The sequence below is a fragment of the Haliotis rufescens genome, unplaced genomic scaffold (assembly GCF_023055435.1).
Source record: "Haliotis rufescens isolate VD_foot unplaced genomic scaffold, xgHalRufe1.0.p SCAF_22, whole genome shotgun sequence".
NCBI classification, from domain to species: Eukaryota; Metazoa; Mollusca; class Gastropoda; order Lepetellida; family Haliotidae; genus Haliotis; species Haliotis rufescens.
In genome coordinates, this window is record NW_025963913.1 from 495,129 (window position 1) to 514,718 (window position 19,590).

The 19,590-nt window shown below is 42.6% G+C and overlaps 2 protein-coding genes across 2 annotated transcripts in view; both read right to left on the bottom strand.

Annotated features, from left to right (window-relative positions):
* Positions 1-19,590, bottom strand: part of LOC124117376 — a 68,356-nt gene that overhangs the window by 43,439 nt on the left and 5,327 nt on the right. The window lies entirely within an intron of this gene.
* Positions 11,415-13,399, bottom strand: LOC125383240 (calphotin-like). Its single transcript, XM_048401550.1, has 2 exons — positions 13,392-13,399; positions 11,415-12,747 (listed from the first exon to the last, which is right to left on the bottom strand). The coding sequence occupies exons 1-2, from the start codon at positions 13,397-13,399 to the stop codon at positions 11,415-11,417; spliced, it is 1,341 nt and encodes a 446-aa protein (XP_048257507.1).

Sequence of the window (19,590 nt, forward strand, 5' to 3'; positions counted from 1 at the left end):
CACTCATTCACCACTGCTGCTGATAATGACAAGTAGTTCTTGTTGTATCATTTTCCTTTCAGCGCATTTGAATAGACATGTCTGTCGACAGCTAATCTATTTATATACTGTGACAAAGGTTGTTCCGTTGTCTGCGTCTTGAGTTGCCATTAAAGTGTCGACAGGCTACAAGATTGATCGAATGTATCCACCCCTTCAGTACTTATCGAGTTAGTCAGTTGATGAACCTCCGGGAAACATACTGATTTCGTTACTACAGATTCCATTTGCCCGCATCAGCTATGCTCTAGATGCAAGTACCCTTCCTCTTACACCTTACACACACCGTCACTGCTGCCATGACATTCCTTTCGCCTTTTCCCCCCGAAAGCAGTGTCGTATTAGAGAGATCCCACCAAATACAAGGATTTCCTTCTGAGATGTACAAGCTACAATGAAGGGGCAACCTAACTGACAGGACAGACAAATGATTTTGATTACACGCAAATCCCATTCAAACATATTGATGTGAGTTCCAGCACCCTCGATAATCAGATAGTGGCATTCGGCAGCTTTTGATTGCAAGATAAACTTCTTAAGGCATCTAATGTAGATACGTCTCAATACATTTTCCCAATGCTGATTGGGTTATAAGGTTTGTAAGTCCAACAACTAGCTAAGAGGTATTTGTTAAGTTTATTGAGTAGTATTTGTTTCAGTGGTAATTGCATACCAGTCATTTCTTTAAGTGGCACGAGAAGTGCAGAGAATGGCCTGGGATTTTATAGAAAATAATTAATTGTCCCCACATTGTCTTCTACCAAGATACATTGTTGGAAGGTGTTTCATTTTTTTTCATTTTGTAACAAAATATCTGGTTTTGCAGCTGAAGCTGAATATTATCCCCATAAAACATCAACCCACTCCCTGGCTCTCCTCTCCACCCTGGCTCTCCTCCCCACCCCCGATACCATTATACATATCAACATCAGTCAGTGCTTACAATGACCATTCCTCTCAGTCCCATATTCCTTCAATCATCGTTCCAACCCCACTGCTCTCCCAGTCATCATTTCCATCCCTCACACAACGTCATCACAATCATAATTCCGCTCCCACAACCACCCTTAACGTCCTCACGATCATAATTCCGCTCCCACAACCAGCCTCAACGTCATCACAATCTTAATTCCGCTCCCACAACCACCCTTAACGTCCTCACGATCTTAATTCCGCTCCCACAACAACCCTCAACGTCATCACAATAATAATTCCGCTCCCACTACCAGCCTCAACGTCATCACAATCATAATTCCGCTCCCACAACCAGCCTCAACGTCATCACAGTAATAATTCCGCTCCCACAACCAGCCTCAACGTCATCACAATCATAATTCCGCTCCCACTACCAGCCTCAACGTCATCACAATCATAATTCCGCTCCAACTACCAGCCTCAACGTCATCAGAATCATAATTCCGCTCCCACTACCAGCCTCAACGTCATCACAATCATAATTCCGCTCCAACTACCAGCCTCAACGTCATCAGAATCATAATTCCGCTCCCACTACCAGCCTCAACGTCATCACAATCATAATTCCGCTCCAACTACCAGCCTCAACGTCACCAGAATCATAATTCCGCTCCAACAACCAGCCTCAACGTCATCAGAATCATAATTCCGCTCCCACAACCAGCCTCAACGTCATCACAATCATAATTCCGCTCCAACTACCAGCCTCAACGTCATCAGAATCATAATTCCGCTCCCACTACCAGCCTCAACGTCATCACAATCATAATTCCGCTCCCACAACCAGCCTCAACGTCATCACAATCATAATTCCGCTCCCACAACCACCCTTAACGTCATCACAATCATAATTCCGCTCCCACTACCAGCCTCAACGTCATCACAATCATAATTCCGCTCCTAGAACAACCCTCAACGTCATCACAATCATAATTCCGCTCCCACAACCACCCTCAACGTCATCACAATCATAATTCCGCTCCCACTACCAGCCTCAACGTCATCACAATCATAATTCCGCTCCTAGAACAACCCTCAACGTCATCACAATCATAATTCCGCTCCCACAACCACCCTCAACGTCATCACAATCATAATTCCGCTCCCACAACCGGCCTCAACGTCATCGCAATCATAATTCCGCTCCCACAACCACCCTCAACGTCATCACAATCATAATTCCGCTCCCACTTCCTCTCCCACAATCACTTTCCCCATCCCACTGCCACAATCACATTTCAGCCTTCATTTTCCCCATCACAATCCCTCTCCCATAATCGAGTTTCAGCCTTCACTGTCCCCTCACAATCCCTTTCCCACAATCACATTTAAGCCTTCATTTTCACCATCACAATCCCTCTCCCATAATCGAGTTTCAGCCTTCACTGTCCCCTCACAATCCCTTTCCAACAATCACATTTAAGCCTTCATTTTCACCATAACAATCCCTCTCCCATAATCGAGTTTCAGCCTTCACTGTCCCCTCACAATCCCTTTCCTACAATCGAGTTTCAGCCTTCATTTTCACCATCACAATCCCTCTCCCATAATCGAGTTTCAGCCTTCACTGTCCCCTCACAATCCCTTTCCTACAATCGAGTTTCAGCCTATATTTTCACCATCACAATCCCTCTCCCATAATCGAGTTTCAGCCTTCACTATCCCCTCACAATCCCCCTCTCGTCTTCATTCCACTCCGTTACGGTGGGAACATGCAAGAGCCAACACGGCTGCACAAGTATTGAACAGTCTAAACTAAACAACCATGTGTACATAATACACAAGGCTCGTGTCTGAATATTCTATCTTCAATGAATGCTATGTGTTGACACTTGGGCTGAACGACGAACAAAATGTCGGGGAATAATTGAACAATGATTGCACCTGCACGAGCAGCGCTGATGACGACCTTCTACACCTTCCTCTGACTTGATACCAAAACTATAAAAACCGATTTTACTGGGAGTTGTGAATGCGATTAATACACCGTATTGAATTATTGCTTATGGATTTTATTAACTCTGTTAGAACCCTATCCTACTCATTTACCTCCAACCAGTCTGTACCAGGTACACGGACTGGTTATAGAAGGAGGTTCATACTCGAGCGTCACCAATTGGCTACGTTCTGACATGTGAATAACATTCGTTGCTATATATGAGGTGAGGTGAAATGGGGCTTAACGTCGCGTCCAAGATTATTGCACTTATATAGCGACCTGCATGTACGTGTGTGTGTTTGTGTGGCTGCTTGTACTAGTCCGGACTGATGCCGATTTATAGTGCTAGCTCACTGAGATACCATGCCGCAGTTTAACATCGAAACCCCACTCAGACACAGTATACTGACTCCGAGCCGACCAGTCCTTGTTTTAGCCCCTTAATGCCGAGCGCCAGACAGGGTAACAACAAGTACCATCTTTTAACGTCTTTTGGTATGACGCGGTCGGAGATCGAACCCCGGACCTTCCGCTCTCCGGGCGGACGCTCTACCACTAGACCACGGAGGCGGTCTGCTATATATGCCGTATCTGTCTCCATTTGATATAGGAGAAAATTAAAGCTGTAAGACAGAGGCCCGAATTCTTTGAGTCTGGACCAGAACAAAACAGAGATTGATATTGTCAACCTGTCTCACAATCAATCTGTCTCACCATCAATCTGTCTCACAATCAATCTGTCTCAAAATCAGGCTCGCTGACTTAGTTGATGCATATCATCATATCCCGATTGCGTGGATCGATGCTCATGATGTCAATCACTGGATTGTCCGGTCCAGACTCGATTATTTACAGACCGCCGTCATATAGCTGGAATATTGCTGAGTGCAACGTTAAAAAACAAACCAACCAACCAACCAAATTGTACAGAAGACGCATGGCTGTAATAAATGGCCCAGGTGGTCACACAAGAAACTGACTTTCACTTTTCATATTCTTATCTGGTGATTTATTTATTGAGAACGTTTGGCATAACTCTTTGACATGTGGTGATCATAACAATAAAGTTTCATTTCAATCCTACTTCTCAATTTGTGTTCATCATATATTGAAGTGTGGCGTTAAAGAACAAACAAACAAACACAATCAATCTAGTGACTAAGCATTACCACCTGATCTATTTAGTCGCATGTAATTTATCATACACGTTTGAGGCACATCATAAAAAAAACATATGTAAGTATCTGAAATCCCAGTATGTATTAGATGTGGCACCAGCGAGCAGTTCGGGGTTTCACTTGTATATAATTAGCTGTATATGTTAATTAAGACCTTGTTGTGGCGTGAATCACTGCCGCTCTGGTTGTACTATCAGCTTTAACTTGTACACAGAAGACCTGTTTTGAAACAAACGGCCTTGCGAGGCTTAAGAAATGGACTGACAACTTTCAACTTGACGTCACGTCATTGTTTTTTGATAGCGGTTTTCCCTCGCGAAAATGTGAATTATTACGAGCAAAATTATAAAGCTGCCGCAGGAGGGTAACGTCACGGATTATGTTTAGGGTTAGTTGTTTATCAGGGAAATTTTCCCAAACATACCTGTACACTCGTTCCCGTTTAATACTGTTTATACTACCATTCTTATTACAAATATACCTTGCCATTTTTGCAACGTTCTCAGTCATACTCGGGGTAACGGGTGTCCCAGACACGCTGTGCAGAGTTGCGTCCCTTTGGCGTGCCAGTATCTACCGTCGTGGTTCGAATCCCGGTTCACCTCGATTGTGTGCCTAGGTTTATCAGTACCATACCCGTGTTGGTGGTTTTAACCAAAGTGGTAAATGTCTAAGACCAACAAAATTTCTGGCTTTCCCCCAACGACACGCCGCCATATAACTGGAATACCTTTCTCACTGTTACATAACGGGAGCTAGTGTTGTAATATTTATAAATACTACTCAAAAGACGTTAAAGGACACCTGATTCTTGCATATTACTATAGTTTGTCTGTCATGCCATGACTCACTATAGTAATATGAAAGAATAGAGTGGCATACAATGACAGAGTAACCTAACAATAATAGTAAATGATTAAGGAAAAATCGGGTGTTCTTTTACTTATTTTGAGTAGTATATGCAACCGTACGTTGTGTTGTGTTGAGTTGAGTTGAGTTGTGTTAAGTTATGTTGTGCTGTGCTGTGCTGTGCTGTGCTGTGCTGTGCCGAGTTGTGTAGTATAGTTTTGTGTTGTATAATTACGTCGTTCATATTCTGCAAATTTGTTTGAATTTCTATTCTCGGGACAACTTGTTTATCTCGTACTGCAACGTTGCACCCTAAACAACTACGGTATATGAGCTAATGATATCATCCTAAAGCTCGTCCCCGACATTATCCAATATTCTCTACACAATTAAGGCCTATATTATTTATAAAACTGCACTTTGGCGACTAATTAAATAGCTAAATAACGATATTTTCCGTCATGAAACCATATTAATATCTCATTAAGCCCATGGAACAAGTCCCCTTGAACTCACTTGTGCGTATATGTAAATATTGTATGTTGAATGATGTGATTCACTACCTCTGGGAAGCCTGCTAATGATATCAGACATAATAGAGTACAAGGCTGTAAACTCACCCTACAATGTCGTACTGGTGACGATCAATGCTGCCAACCACTGAAAGCTTTCCTCTGTCTCATAATGAGAATTCTGGCCAAGACTTTACTATTGCTGTTGATTGGCTCAATACTGTGTAGTACGCTATGTAGAAGTTGGCCATTTATTTGTTAATTGTTCAAGCTTTCTACTTATGCTTTTTTCAGAAGGGAACTTTAATGGCGTGTAATTGATTGAGGATACGGGGTTCAGGGTTATTGTCCTACAACAGACGAATCTTATTTGGAGTGGTTTGCAGTTTGACAGGCGTGAACACTTTATTCGGATGGAGCTTAATTCAACATGATTTACATCCAGGAAAAGGACTAATTATGGAAAATGCCAAACCGATTCTTTTATTATTACATCGGCGTAATTGTGCTTGGCATCTCAAGAGTCGCCGGAACCTTGATTATGTTTTTTTAATTTCATTTGTCCTTTTTCCCTTGATAACCTTTCCGTAAACATTACCGGATGATGTTATCAGTTTAGCGCTAAATAAATTAATGTTTTCAAGAAGTGAAACATGGATTCAGCTCCCCGCGCCTCAAAAGGTGTCATTATATAACCCACACAAACAGAGAGAGGGGGTGGGGGTGGGAAGGGGGGCGTCGAGGACGAGGTGTAGATTAACTATGACCGCCAGACGAAATACACACCACCGTAATCATTGCAGTGCTATTGTGGTAGGTAGCACTTGTGGTGAGGTTGACCTTTTTATAAGAAGGACTTTTACATGACATACATCTTAGGGATTTCTGTGACAGTGGGGCATTGGCTGTATCCGGGGACTGATATTTCACACTAGAGCTAATCACATGACACAAACAAATATGTTTATGTCGCCAAGGTCGCGGTGGTTTCAAGACGGCGTCAACGATAAGTGTGTTACATTTACATGTGTAGAATATGACCTTTATGAATCTGTCCAACATTAGGGTGTTTTGTCGCTGCTTAGGGGATGACACTGTTGAGCTTTCGTACAAATCCTTGTAACTTGAACATGAAATGAAATAAACGGATTGTTTTCGTACTGTTTTGAGTAAGTTAGGGGATTCTCATATCCGTATTGCGAGAGGCCATTGATTGTTGAAGTCAGATGTTAACGTGTCTACGTGTCTAACATAGGGCAGAAGAATACTCATAGGAACACATAGACGCTTAAATACATACATACATACATACATACATACATACATACTTACATACATACATACATACATACATACATACATACATACATACATACATACATACATACATACATACATACATACATACATACTTACATACATACATACATACATACATACGACGGCCGCGTCATATCAATATACGTTAAAATATGGTACCTGTTGTTACCCTGCCTGGCGATCGGCATTAAGCAACTTAAACAAGGACTGTCGGCTCGGAGTCAGTATACTGTGTCTCAGTGGGATATTCATGTCAGCACTTTAAATCGGCAGCCTCACACACACGTGCATGCACGTCGCTGTGTAAGCGCAATAATCTTGAACGCAACGTTAAACCCCATTTCACCTCACCTCTTTCTACACTATTGAGCGCACTAACACCATGGACCCTTTAAACCACTGCCAATACTATTAGATATTTTAGTATTCCATTACAACAAGCACTCATAATGTTCAGTGAAAAATACAGGTACTGTCACCTTCACTGTATCCCCCCCGTGTTACGTGACGTCATCAAGGAATCATAGGAAGGGAATACTGACACTGTAAAACATTTGAATCCCCAGCTCTATCATCCGAAAGGTGAAATTGGCACATTAAGCTAAATGAAAAACTAATTTCTAATTTATATTCCCCCAAACCCCTTTTCTGTATGATATTATACGGCAATATAACAACATGTATAAGCGAGTGAGTTGGGTTTAACGCCGCTTTTAACAGTATTCCAGTTATATCACGGCGTGTCAGCTTAATGTTGGAGGAAAGCCCGAAGTGATGCAGGTCCCAGACGTTTACCACTTCGGTGAAACCCACGAGCACGGGTATGGTGCTGACAAACCTAGAAACTTAATCGGGGCGAACCGGGATTCGAACCCACGATCATAGGTTTCTGGCGTGCCCAAGGGACGCAACTCTGCACAGCGAATTGCGGCGCCTTAGACTGGCCCACTCGCGCCCCCACATCATGCATAAAGACATATCACCTATAACAAGGGGTATTTTCTTTCCGTCATCGTCAGTTTGAATGTTGTTAACAGACGATTCCAGGATCTGCTAATGGGGCGCATACAGATCCACCGCCAACGCAATCATCTCAATACATTTCAAGAGTTCCAGAAAATTATATATTCAACCGGTGTTCGGATAAATGTCAAATTATTGGCTGTACGGAAAGGCTTCACTTTTTTAGATTAAATGTTGATGGCGAGTGGTATAATCACTATGTACTGCTCCCTCATTTGACCGACAACTACTGTTGATTATCAATCATTCCTGAGTCTCTCTGGGTCAGAAAACATGACATCGTCAGCAACAAGCGCAGTATAGAGCTAACAGCAGCAACTGCCGGGAGCCATCCTTCAATGAGAGATGTGGGGGAGATTAGTTGGTGTATTTAAGGAACTAATTCGCCTGTTGACTGCCATCCACGCGGAAGAAATTACACCACTCCATGATATTAATGCGCCCCTCTGAGCAGCGAAAGTCCCGTGACTTAATAGATCGAATAAAGTTTGGCAAATTACATAGCGCGCGTGTAAAAACAATGTTATTAACAAAACTGACGTTTCTGTAGGGTATCTAAAGGATACCTTGCTCGTACAGGAGTTGAAGGGGTCTTGTTAGATAGGACTCCTTCTTGAAAAAAACAAAATGACACTACGGAATACGGAAAGGGCCCAAGGACAAAGACTCGTGTCATCACAGGAACGTGATTCATAAAAAGATTGAAAATTGAATCAGATTTTTTCACAAATAACCCATCTATGTTTAAACATAGAAAATCCATGTGACTTCTTGTATGGTGACACATGATGAATAATGCTATATGATTACATAAATGCAATTATTATATTATCATGTATTTATGTCCTGTTCAAAGCGTTTCCCATGACTCTCATTACAAGCACATTACAATCTAAAGGGGAAGCTACGTGATGGACGGGATTGGCACTATGCACCAAAGAGAAGCGTGGTTGTTCGGTTCAATATGTATGTATTATACACGCATCAGTCCAAGATACATGACTGTATACTACATTCATCTTATTGATATATACGTCAACGATGTATGTGACATAATAGAAAACGCAATCCGCCTGAGGCCGAATGGCGTAAAATTTCTTCATTGAATAAACATGCAAGTCGTAACTTCAGAACAACAATTGCCTTTCTGTGGAAATGATGTAAGCCCAACGATACCATATGCATGGAAACTGTCTCGACGTGATGACCGAATGACTGATTGTATCTCGTTCAGGGCCATTCGGATAATAGTCGTATTCCCTCGGTGCCAATTTATAACTACTAGGCATATGCAGCCTCTAAAGTCTTGTATACAGATGGCTCACACTGGTCGTCTTTGATACTTCACACCGCCTTTTAACTAAACCCACATCATCAGATAGAATACACACTGCTCGTTTTAAAACTGTTTGGTTTGAACGATGCCTTACGGTTAGCCGGTATGAGGTAAAATGCGATTACACATTGCACGATTATCACGGAACATTTTGGCTTCTGATTTCGCTAATTATGTGATTCTGGCTGGTGTGTGTGTGTGTGTGTGTGTGTGTGTGTGTGTGTGTGTGTGTGTGTGTGTGTGTGTGTGTGTGTGTGTGTGTGTGTGTGTGTGTGTGTGTGTGTGTGTGTGTGTGTGTGTGTGTGTGTGTGTGTGTGTGAGTGTTTGTTTGTGAGTGTGTGCGTCCACATAAATTGACGCCGATCAGTTACAAAACAGCGAAAGGACGTGCACACACATTGACGTCGATACGTTTTTGGATACAGCATCTGATTGTGTACACACGTTGACGTCGAACATTGTGGACACAGCACGTGCATGTGCACACGGCATTGACAGTTAGAACGGAGCACGTGAATGTGCACATATTTGACGTCGAAACTGAAGTCGAAACCCATGCTATATGGCAGATGAACGACACTCTTATTCTTGCAGAGTCATATTACGATTAGAAGACATACAAATGAAAGTGACCTGAAGTAAATCATACACTCTCTCACTTATCGTTTCTTGTACGTAGACCGGTGTGTTCCCTGTTATTATTAGACCCGTGAAGATCCGGGGTAGAATAGGTCTTCAGCAACATATATGCTTGCCGTAAATTGCGACTATGCTTGTCGTGAGAGGCGACTAACGGGATCGGGTGGTCAGGCTCGCTGACTTAAGTGATGCATGTCATCGATCCAAATTGCGTGGATCGATGCTCATGCTGTCAATCACTGGATTGTCTGGTCCAGACTCGATTGCTCGATTAGCTGGAATATTGCTGAGTGCGGCGTTAAACAACAAACCAACCAACCTACTTATTATTATTATTAGCGCGTTTCCAAATGATACTCGTTTTCGCCGGTGTGCCTATCACACGAAGTACTTTCTGCTCCTCTTTCATAGTAACAATAATGATCAGCTGCAAAACTGAAAATGCTTTTAATGATTCGTAAATGAATTTGCCCGTCCGAATACAGTTTACTGATCTGAACTTCAAACGCCATACCAGGTTTTGTGTTTAGTCGCCAACCAATTATGAGACAAAATAGTAAGATCTCAAAATCTATATTTCCATATATATATATATACTACTCAAAAGAAGTTAAGGATCACCTGATTCTTTCATATTACAATAGTTAATCATGCCATGACAGATTAACATTACCAATATGAAAGAATCGTGTGATCCTTAACTTCTTTTGAGTAGTATATATTCACATGCGAATGTCTCATCAAAGGTACGCTTCCATAGACACCTTCTGCTTTGTTGTAACATGGCTATGGGGTTGCTGGGGCCACGAGACTTTTTTGCAAACATCTAGTCTCAATGATTTTCAGCTATCCTTTTATATAATATTCACCACATTTTCAAAGAAATTTCGCCCAACGGAATCTGTTTCGACAGATAATCGACACTGATTATTCTCTGGCGTTGATGTTTATATCATAGTCCATCAGTGTTTATTGTACGTCATAAGAAGTTAATTGTAATAGGCTCAGAAAGAATATACAGAGTTTAAATAATTGCCAGATGACCTTTTGTCTACTTGACAAGTAACTGCTACATCTTGTAGCTATTGTGAAAGATCAAGGGTTTATAGAACTTTGTACATTAAGGCTAAGATGACAGGGCAGCCGCGTATCATCAAAAGAAGGGAAGCTATCATCCGCCCACCTACTGAATACAGTGTCACGTGTGAGATGAAATATGCTGATATGGGTCTGGGATTCCACGGTGATTTAAACTCCTAACCATACCTCAACTGTTATACGTTGTTCATGACACGGCCTCAGCTCACTGCGGGAGTGAGTTATATACTCACTGCGAGTACCACACATGTTGGTTAATAAATGAAGACTTACTTATATTCAAGAGGTATTTAAGAGGCTCATGAACGCATCACATGTGACGTCATAAATCCATGACTCGAGATGCACCATTTGTCTCGTGCAGGATTAGCGTGTAAAGTTTGGAAATCACGTGAAGGATATCGTGATAAGAATAAAACACTGTAATTTCTTGACTGATTGTTAGTTTTGTCATTAATTGGTACACATTGGAAACATGTGTTCTTAATCTTAACGTACATACGTCTCTATATGTTTATATGGTTTGCGTTTCTTTTGGCGGTGATTATATACGGTGTGTCTGTAATGGGGGGAGAGCCGGAAGGGTAACATACGTCGTAAAGCAATGGCCAGGGGTAGGATGCTAATGGCCAGGGGTGGGATGCTAATGGCCAGGGGTGGGATGCTAATGGCCAGGGTGGGATGCTAATGGCCAGGGGTGGGATGCTAATGGCCAGGGGTGGAATGCTAATGGCCAGGGGTGGGATGCTAATGGCCAGGGGTGGGATGCTAATGGCCAGGGGTGGGATGCTAATGGCCAGGGGTGGAATGCTAATGGCCAGGGGTGGGATGCTAATGGCCAGGGGTGGGATGCTAATGGCCAGGGGTGGGATGCTAATGGCAAGGGGTGGGATGCTAATGGCCAGGGGTAGGATGCTAATGGCCAGGGGTGGGATGCTAATGGCCAGGGGTGGGATGCTAATGGCCAGGGGTAGGATGCTAATGGCCAGGGGTGGGAGGCTAATGGCCAGGGCTAGGATGCTAATGGCCAGGGGTGGGATGCTAATGGCCAGGGGTGGGATGCTTAAGGCCAGGGGTGGGATGCTAATGGCCAGGGGTGGGATGCTAATGGCCAGGGGTGGGATGCTAATGGCCAGGGGTAGGATGCTAATGGCCAGGGGTAGGATGCTAATGGCCAGGGGTAGGATGCTAATGGCCAGGGGTGGGATGCTAATGGCCAGGGGTAGGATGCTAATGGCCAGGGCTGGGATGCTAATGGCCAGGGCTGGGATGCTAATGGCCAGGGGTGGGATGCTAATGGCCAGGGGTGGGATGCTAATGGCCAGGGGTAGGATGCTAATGGCCAGGGGTGGGATGCTAATGGCCAGGGTTAGGATGCTAATGGCCAGGGGTGGGATGCTAATGGCCAGGGCTGGGATGCTAATGGCCAGGGCTGGGATGCTAATGGCCAGGGGAAGGTCGGTAATGGCCAGGGGTGGGATGCTAATGGCCAGGGGTGAGATGCTAATGGCCAGGGGTAGGATGCTAATGGCCAGGGGTAGGATGCTAATGGCCAGGGGTTGGATGCTAATGGCCAGGGGTGGGATGCTAATGGCCAGGGGTAGGATGCTAATGGCCAGGGGTGGGATGCTAATGGCCAGGGGTAGGATGCTAATGGCCAGGGGTGGGATGCTAATGGCCAGGGGTGGGATGCTAATGGCCAGGGGTGGGATGCTAATGGCCAGGGGTGGGATGCTAATGGCCAGGGGTAGGATGCTAATGGCCAGGGGTGGGATGCTAATGGCCAGGGTTGGGATGCTAATGGCCAGGGGTGGGATGCTAATGGCAAGGGGTGGGATGCTAATGGACAAGGGTGGGATGCTCACAAATAATGGATCAAAATTAGGGCCACCAAGGGATTCGAACACAGGGCCAGCTTTTAGCTGAAGGTTTTAGTTCCTCGAGTGTGGAATATACGTTAAGGTTAAAAAAGAAACTGTGTATCGTACATAGGCGCGTCACTATAAATCCTGCGCGTCACTATTTTTTATTGACAATAAAACATACATACAATCGACTGTGTTTTTGGAAGAGATTTCATGTGGATATGGATTAGGGTTTTGTCGCTTCTTTTACTCTAACATCCATGCTAGGCAGCTGACATTGAATTAAAGAGCAAAGTTCTATGTGTTCCCAATTCAGTTTGCTGGTATACTTGGTGGGTAAAAATCTATAGTGTTTCTCCACCATGACTTTTGCGTCATGAAACACAGTCAAATAGTGATGACGACAGGTGTTCTTGCCCCGACTGAAAGTGAAGTCATCCGTCTTGACACATAGTCTTGTTGATATCTTATTGCAACGCTGAATCTTTATGCCTATATCTAAAGAGATATCAAACAGATGAGGCGATTATACTGGTCTCTTTTTTCAGTTCCGGTTGGTAGATCAGTGGAAGGGAATTGGCTGAATAACAATACGAACCATACAGATCATGGACCTACTCCTTCATGCTTTCGAGAAAATTGGAGAAACATGTTTGTTATGCAGCCTAACGATGCGTTGTTATTCTGTCGTTTCGTCGAGTCTAGACTTTAAGGAAAGCTAACAGAACCGTTTTATTGTGTCAGATGGTTGACGAGAGTCGCCATCCCACCTGAACACACTACATAGGACAAAGTTATGGTTATCATGCTTGACTTTGGAAGATAACCTTGTTTGTTAACGTTGTCCATCTCTTATGCCTTTGATCATCGCTACCAAGAAAGCAAATCTAAGCTATAATTATGTTTGGCGAGAACATCAGGTCCTGACCCACTTCTAACAGCGCTGTGCACTCATGCAGGCGTTTGCCTATCATTTACAATATGGTCGTGACGAGGTTGGCCAGGATGGCCAATCTAATCATACTACCGAGAGCAAGGCGACATCATTACAAAGGATATACATACTATATTTACTAAGAAAGGCTGACTTATAATATATTCTATTACAATACGACTTTACATAAATGTATTCGCCACATGATCCAGTTCCATGGCAAATATCCAAATTACATGCATCGATTAAGGTATTTGTAACAGAAACACTGTCATACACGTTAGCGTGAGGTTCGAATTTGACAAAGGACGACGTGAGATAAGGGTCCTATTTTGCCAACTGGACATTTGCGGAATACTTTGTAGTAGTGTGAATATTATTAAACATGTTCAACTGGTAGATACTAGCCTTTTGCTTTTCTTACGCTTGCAATTTTTTTTACTTCAGGCATCTTCAAGTACATCATTGAGGTTAAATGATCTAATAAGGATATTTTTTTCTAACTTAAGGAGAAAAACAAAGTAAGAGCTAATCCATGACCCAAGAAGATTATTTTGGCCATATGTTTGTACTGTTTTTATGGACATGTCGTAACAAAATCATTTTGGGTCAAATAGTTGTTCACGTTCATATTTGAAAAAAAACCCACTAAAATCTACCTTTTCAACACATTTATAGCTTTGCATACTGATTAGCGTTGTTATGTTTCCAACGTGTTGAAAGGAGGCCCAGTTGTCATTCATGTGCACAAATCTAACGACTGTCATAACAACTACAAAAAGTTTTTTCTCATTTGTTATAATTTCAGATTTCTCCTTTCTGATCCATCCTTTGCCCTTTACGCCCCATGGAATCTGCCTCGGCAGGTAATCGAGGCTGATATTCCCAGGCGCTGACGTTTTATATTAAAACATACAAATCATGTGTGTACGAATCGGAATTCGAAACTTCTTAATTGAAAACATTTCAGGTTTATCTCCATTCTGCCATCATAAAGAGAGAAAATAAACACTAATAATTTCGTGAACGCTGATGTGGTCAGTGATGTCGAATGCAGGAATCAATGGCGATAGCTTTTATTTCGCGCATGTATGTCGTCATCTGCTACATTATCTTAATTTCCTCTATAAAGCCTAACAGTTTTAGTTTGAGAAAATTAAACCCTATAGTGTAGATACTCAGCCTATAAGCAATATTTAAACGGTCCTCCCCAGTTAACATGAGGCGACCTTTGTAATAAATAAAAGCGACAAAACCCTTCTAATGTTCCTATGACACTTCTACCAAAAGCAGAGTCGATTGTAGTACGATTCCGACCATAATATGATCAGTGTTTATAAATAACTATCAAATAGTGATGATACAGGTGTGCGCGAAAAAGTGAGCGTTCCCTGCCCCACCGGTGCCATCCGTCACAAACACATGCAAAGGCAAGCCAATTGTTCACCTGAAAAACACGGGCACAAATGGTACTAATCAAAATAGAACATTGCATCGAACATAAATTTTGTCCCTGATGCGTCAGATTTTGAAATGTCCTCCACATGCCTACCATAACAATTTTTGAAAATTTTGCCTATGCCTTGAATTTTATTTTGTGTGAAGGAGGATGTGTAACCATGTTTCGTGCATTGATATATACTCGAAATGATATATACACTCGTTGGCAAGTGATTCAGGATGTTCGGTTGGCCATATTGACCTCATCTGTGTAGCAAACAGGCGGGGGAAGAGTGAGAATCAATTTTCAGCTTGTTCAACGGCCTAATGACCTACTTCCTTCAAAATCTGGTATTTGTGGGACTTGATTATAGTGTTTGTCACTATGTTGGGTGAAAGATTGACCACTTGCCTTTGATTGCAGGGGAAGGAGCACACGAGAATAAGCGGGATAATAAAATACTTCCTACTTTTTGTGAACAGCAAATAAACTTGGCAATAGAAGGCGGTGGGCGCCACATCAAGTTTCAGCCTTAAGAACGAATCTCTGTATTTCCGACCCCTCGTTACTAAATCGAAAAAGAGTGAGTGAGTTGACAGTATTCCAGTTATATCACGGCGTGGCAGCTTAATGTGGGAGGAAAGCCCGAAGTGATGCAGGTCCCTGCAGACGTTTACCACTACGATGAAGTATCAATGCATTTTGGGGGTATCTCGTTTTTGACATTTTGACAAAGTGGGCATCCCACCACAGACGCATCAGTGCTGATACAGTGCGTCGACGTTTGGCAGCAGGAATGTCCGCTGTCAAAAAATCGTACTATGGCCCCATTATCATAGCTCATCACCGGCATCACCGACTACAGTAGGCCACGCAGCATCAAAATTGTCGGGAGTGAAAAACGTTATTTTCTCGGACGGAAAGCCGTGTTTCCACGGCAGATGGCAGAGTGAGAGTTTGGCACTGGCGTGGGGAACGTTCAGATTGCTGTGAGATGGAAAGAGTGAGTGAGTATGATGTTAAGCAATATTCCAGCAATATTACGGCGGGGTACACCAGAAATGGGCTTCACACATTGTTTCCATGTGGGGAATCGAAGCCGGGTCTTCGGCGTGACGAGCGAACGCGTTAACCACTAGGCTACCCCACCGTCCCTTGTGATGGAAAGGGACTCATGGGATGGCCCAAGCATCATGGTATGTTGGGCTATTGCTCCCAATCAGAAGGTTTGTCCTGTGGTGTTCCAGCATGTTGGCACAGGAAGAGGCAGTGGTGTCACAGCTGCCCGTTACATCATCAAAACTCACGTCAAGCCACAGATTGGGCGTCACTTGCACCACGTCTTCCAGAACGACAGCGCCCGTGCTCATGCTGCAAACGCAACAGGGGACTTCCTGCAACAACCTGGCCTCCGAAACACGCAGTGGCCTGCACTCAGCCCAGATTTAAACCCCATGGAACACGTGTGGGCCGAGGTTCAAAGAAGACCGAATGACGTGCAATCAAGGCCGACAATTGCAGATGAACTCAGTCATGTTTTTCTCAGAGTGTGGGCCCCAGTGCCAAAAGCCTTCATCACTCGACTTATTCACTCTTTGTACAGAAGAGACCCGTGAAGATCCGGGTTAGAATAGGTCTTCAGCAACCCATGCTTGCCGTAAAAGGCGACTATGCTTGTCGTAAAAGGCGACTAACGGGATCGGGTGGTCAGGCTCGCTGACTTGGTTGATGCATGTCATCCCAATTGCGTGGATCGATGCGCATGATGTTAATCACTGGATTGTCTTGTCCAGACTCGATTATTTACAGACCGCCGTCATATAGCTGGCATATTGCTGAGTGCGGCGTTAAAAAACAAACAAACAAACAAACCAAATTGTACTGAAGACGCACGGCTGTAATAAACGCCCCAGGTGGTCACACAAGAAACTGACTTTCACATCTCATATTCTTATCTGGTGATTTATTTATTGAGAATACCCGTGCTCGTGGGTTTCACCGAAGTGGTAAACGTCTGAGACCTGCATCACTTCGGGCTTTCCTCCCACATTAAGCTGACACGCCGCGATATAACTGGAATACTGTTAAAAGCGGCGTTAAACCCAACTCACTCACTATTTATTGAGAACGTTTGGCATAACTCTTTGACATGTGGTGATCATAATATAACAATAAAGTTTCATTTCAATCCTACTTTTCAATTTGTGTTCATCATATTTTGAAGTTAAAGACTCTGATATCTTGCGTCGGAGTGATGTTTCGTTTGTGGTTCAGTATACTTTCCATCACCGACGAAAACATATTTCCAGCTCCTAAATTGACGTTTACAAATGCCTCCGATGCCTCGTCAATGTCAATGAGAGGATCCAGCAAGCACCTTCTGCAGTGGCGAATCTAGGATTTTGTAAACTTTTTCTTACACACTAAACAATTAATTCACGAACCTACATGTTGGGATATATTAATAGGTTGTCATGAGAGGTGTCTAAACGAAGCGTGCGCTCGCAGATCCCCGCTCTGTCGATTCGATTATGCTACGAATGAACCGTTCTACTCTCACCATCATCGTCATCATCATCATTGTCATTGTCTTCTCTGGACTTTTAGCTTTCCAGAACGTCTGTGGTACTGACCAAGAGACATTTAGAGTTATACTCTGTCTGCATCCCCCAAGAATCGTTGTCACATAGTGACACAAACCTAGACTGAGATCACTCTAGTGTGACTAGTGTGTATTGCTACATATTTATTTGTCTTTACAAACTGGCGAAATATTTGTACTTTAGAAATATCTCAATTCGGACTATATACATGATGGGCCAGACATTTCCCCCATGGACAATTCTCCCTTTTGACAATGACCCATTAAGCATGCTGAGTGTTGGTGCTTGAGGATACCAAAGGCAACAGTCTATTATTGGAGGAAATTGGTAGTGAATGCTTAATGCCATGTAAATAGGATATCTTTAGGATTCTTAATCCTTTCATTCTTTGTGGGTCGTCTCTTCACGCTGATGGAAGGAAGTCACTCAACAAGTTCATGCATTCCATGTCAAAGAAGCTCAGACTGGTTAGATTGGTTAGAATCCGTGTTTATCTGTGACACCTTCTCGATGATGGTGTTTTATTGAACTTGACAAGTGAGGATGAATTTTGATATTTATATTATTGTAGTTTGGCCAATTGTAAATAAAACTATGATTGTTATATATATATATATATATATATATATATATATATATATATATATATATATATATATATATATATATATATATATATATATATATATATATATATATATATATATGGTTGTTATATATCACATCTATATTCAATGGGGAAAATGACCTTTGGAGGAGACCCGTGAAGATCCGGGGTAGAATAGGTCTTCAGCAACCCATGCTTGCCGTAAAGGCGACTATGCTTGTCGTAAAAGGCGACTGACGGGATCGATGCTCATGATGTTAATCGCTGGATTGTCTGGTCCAGACTCGATTATTTACAGACCGCCGTCATATAGCTTGAATATTGCTGAGTGCGGCGTTAAACAAACAAACCAACCAACCAACCAACCTTGTGAGGAACTGTCATTTGGGGGTATTGTCTGAGTGGGAAATTGTCCATGTCCTATATACACAATGTACATATTCACTGTTATTCATTAATATAGGTTTTTTGAGTGTGTGCGCGTGTCGGGCGTGTGTGTGTCTTAAATGAGAGAGGCGTTAATTTGGGCATCTTGTATTTAAGCGTCTATGTGTTGCTATAAGTAGGCACGTTAACATCTGACTTCAACCATCAATGGCCTCTCGCACATCGGATATGAACATTCCCTAACTTACTCAAAACAGTTCGAAAACAATCCGTTTATTTCATTTCGTGTTCAAGTTACAAGGATTTGTACGAAAGCTCAACAGTGTCATCCCCCAAGCAGCGACAAAACACCCTAATGTTGGACAGATTCATAAAGGTCATATTCTACACATGTAAATGTAACACACTTATCGTTGACGCCGTCTTGAAACCACCGCGACCTTGGCGACATTAACATATTTGTTTGTGTCATGTGATTAGTTCTAGTGTGAAATATCAGTCAGTATGTATGTATGTTAAAATAGGTTGTCTGCATCAAATGAAATTTAAAATGTCTACCATGTTTTTAAGACTAGAGGCATTTGCTTTAAATACAATAAAAGTTGATGAAGACTACATGTGCGCATACCTTTTGTGACACGAGGATCAGCAGAAGATGGAAACTTCAGACAGTGCCAGACTATGGGTAAAGATGACAGGGGTGTGCTGTTTTACATGTACATGTTGTGTAAAAAACACAGAGTGTTCAATAATAATATCCTCTGATGTCTGGTACTGTGAAATCGAAATGAAATAATATATTCACGAAACGAGGAGATATAATTAATAAGTTATGTATTTGTTAT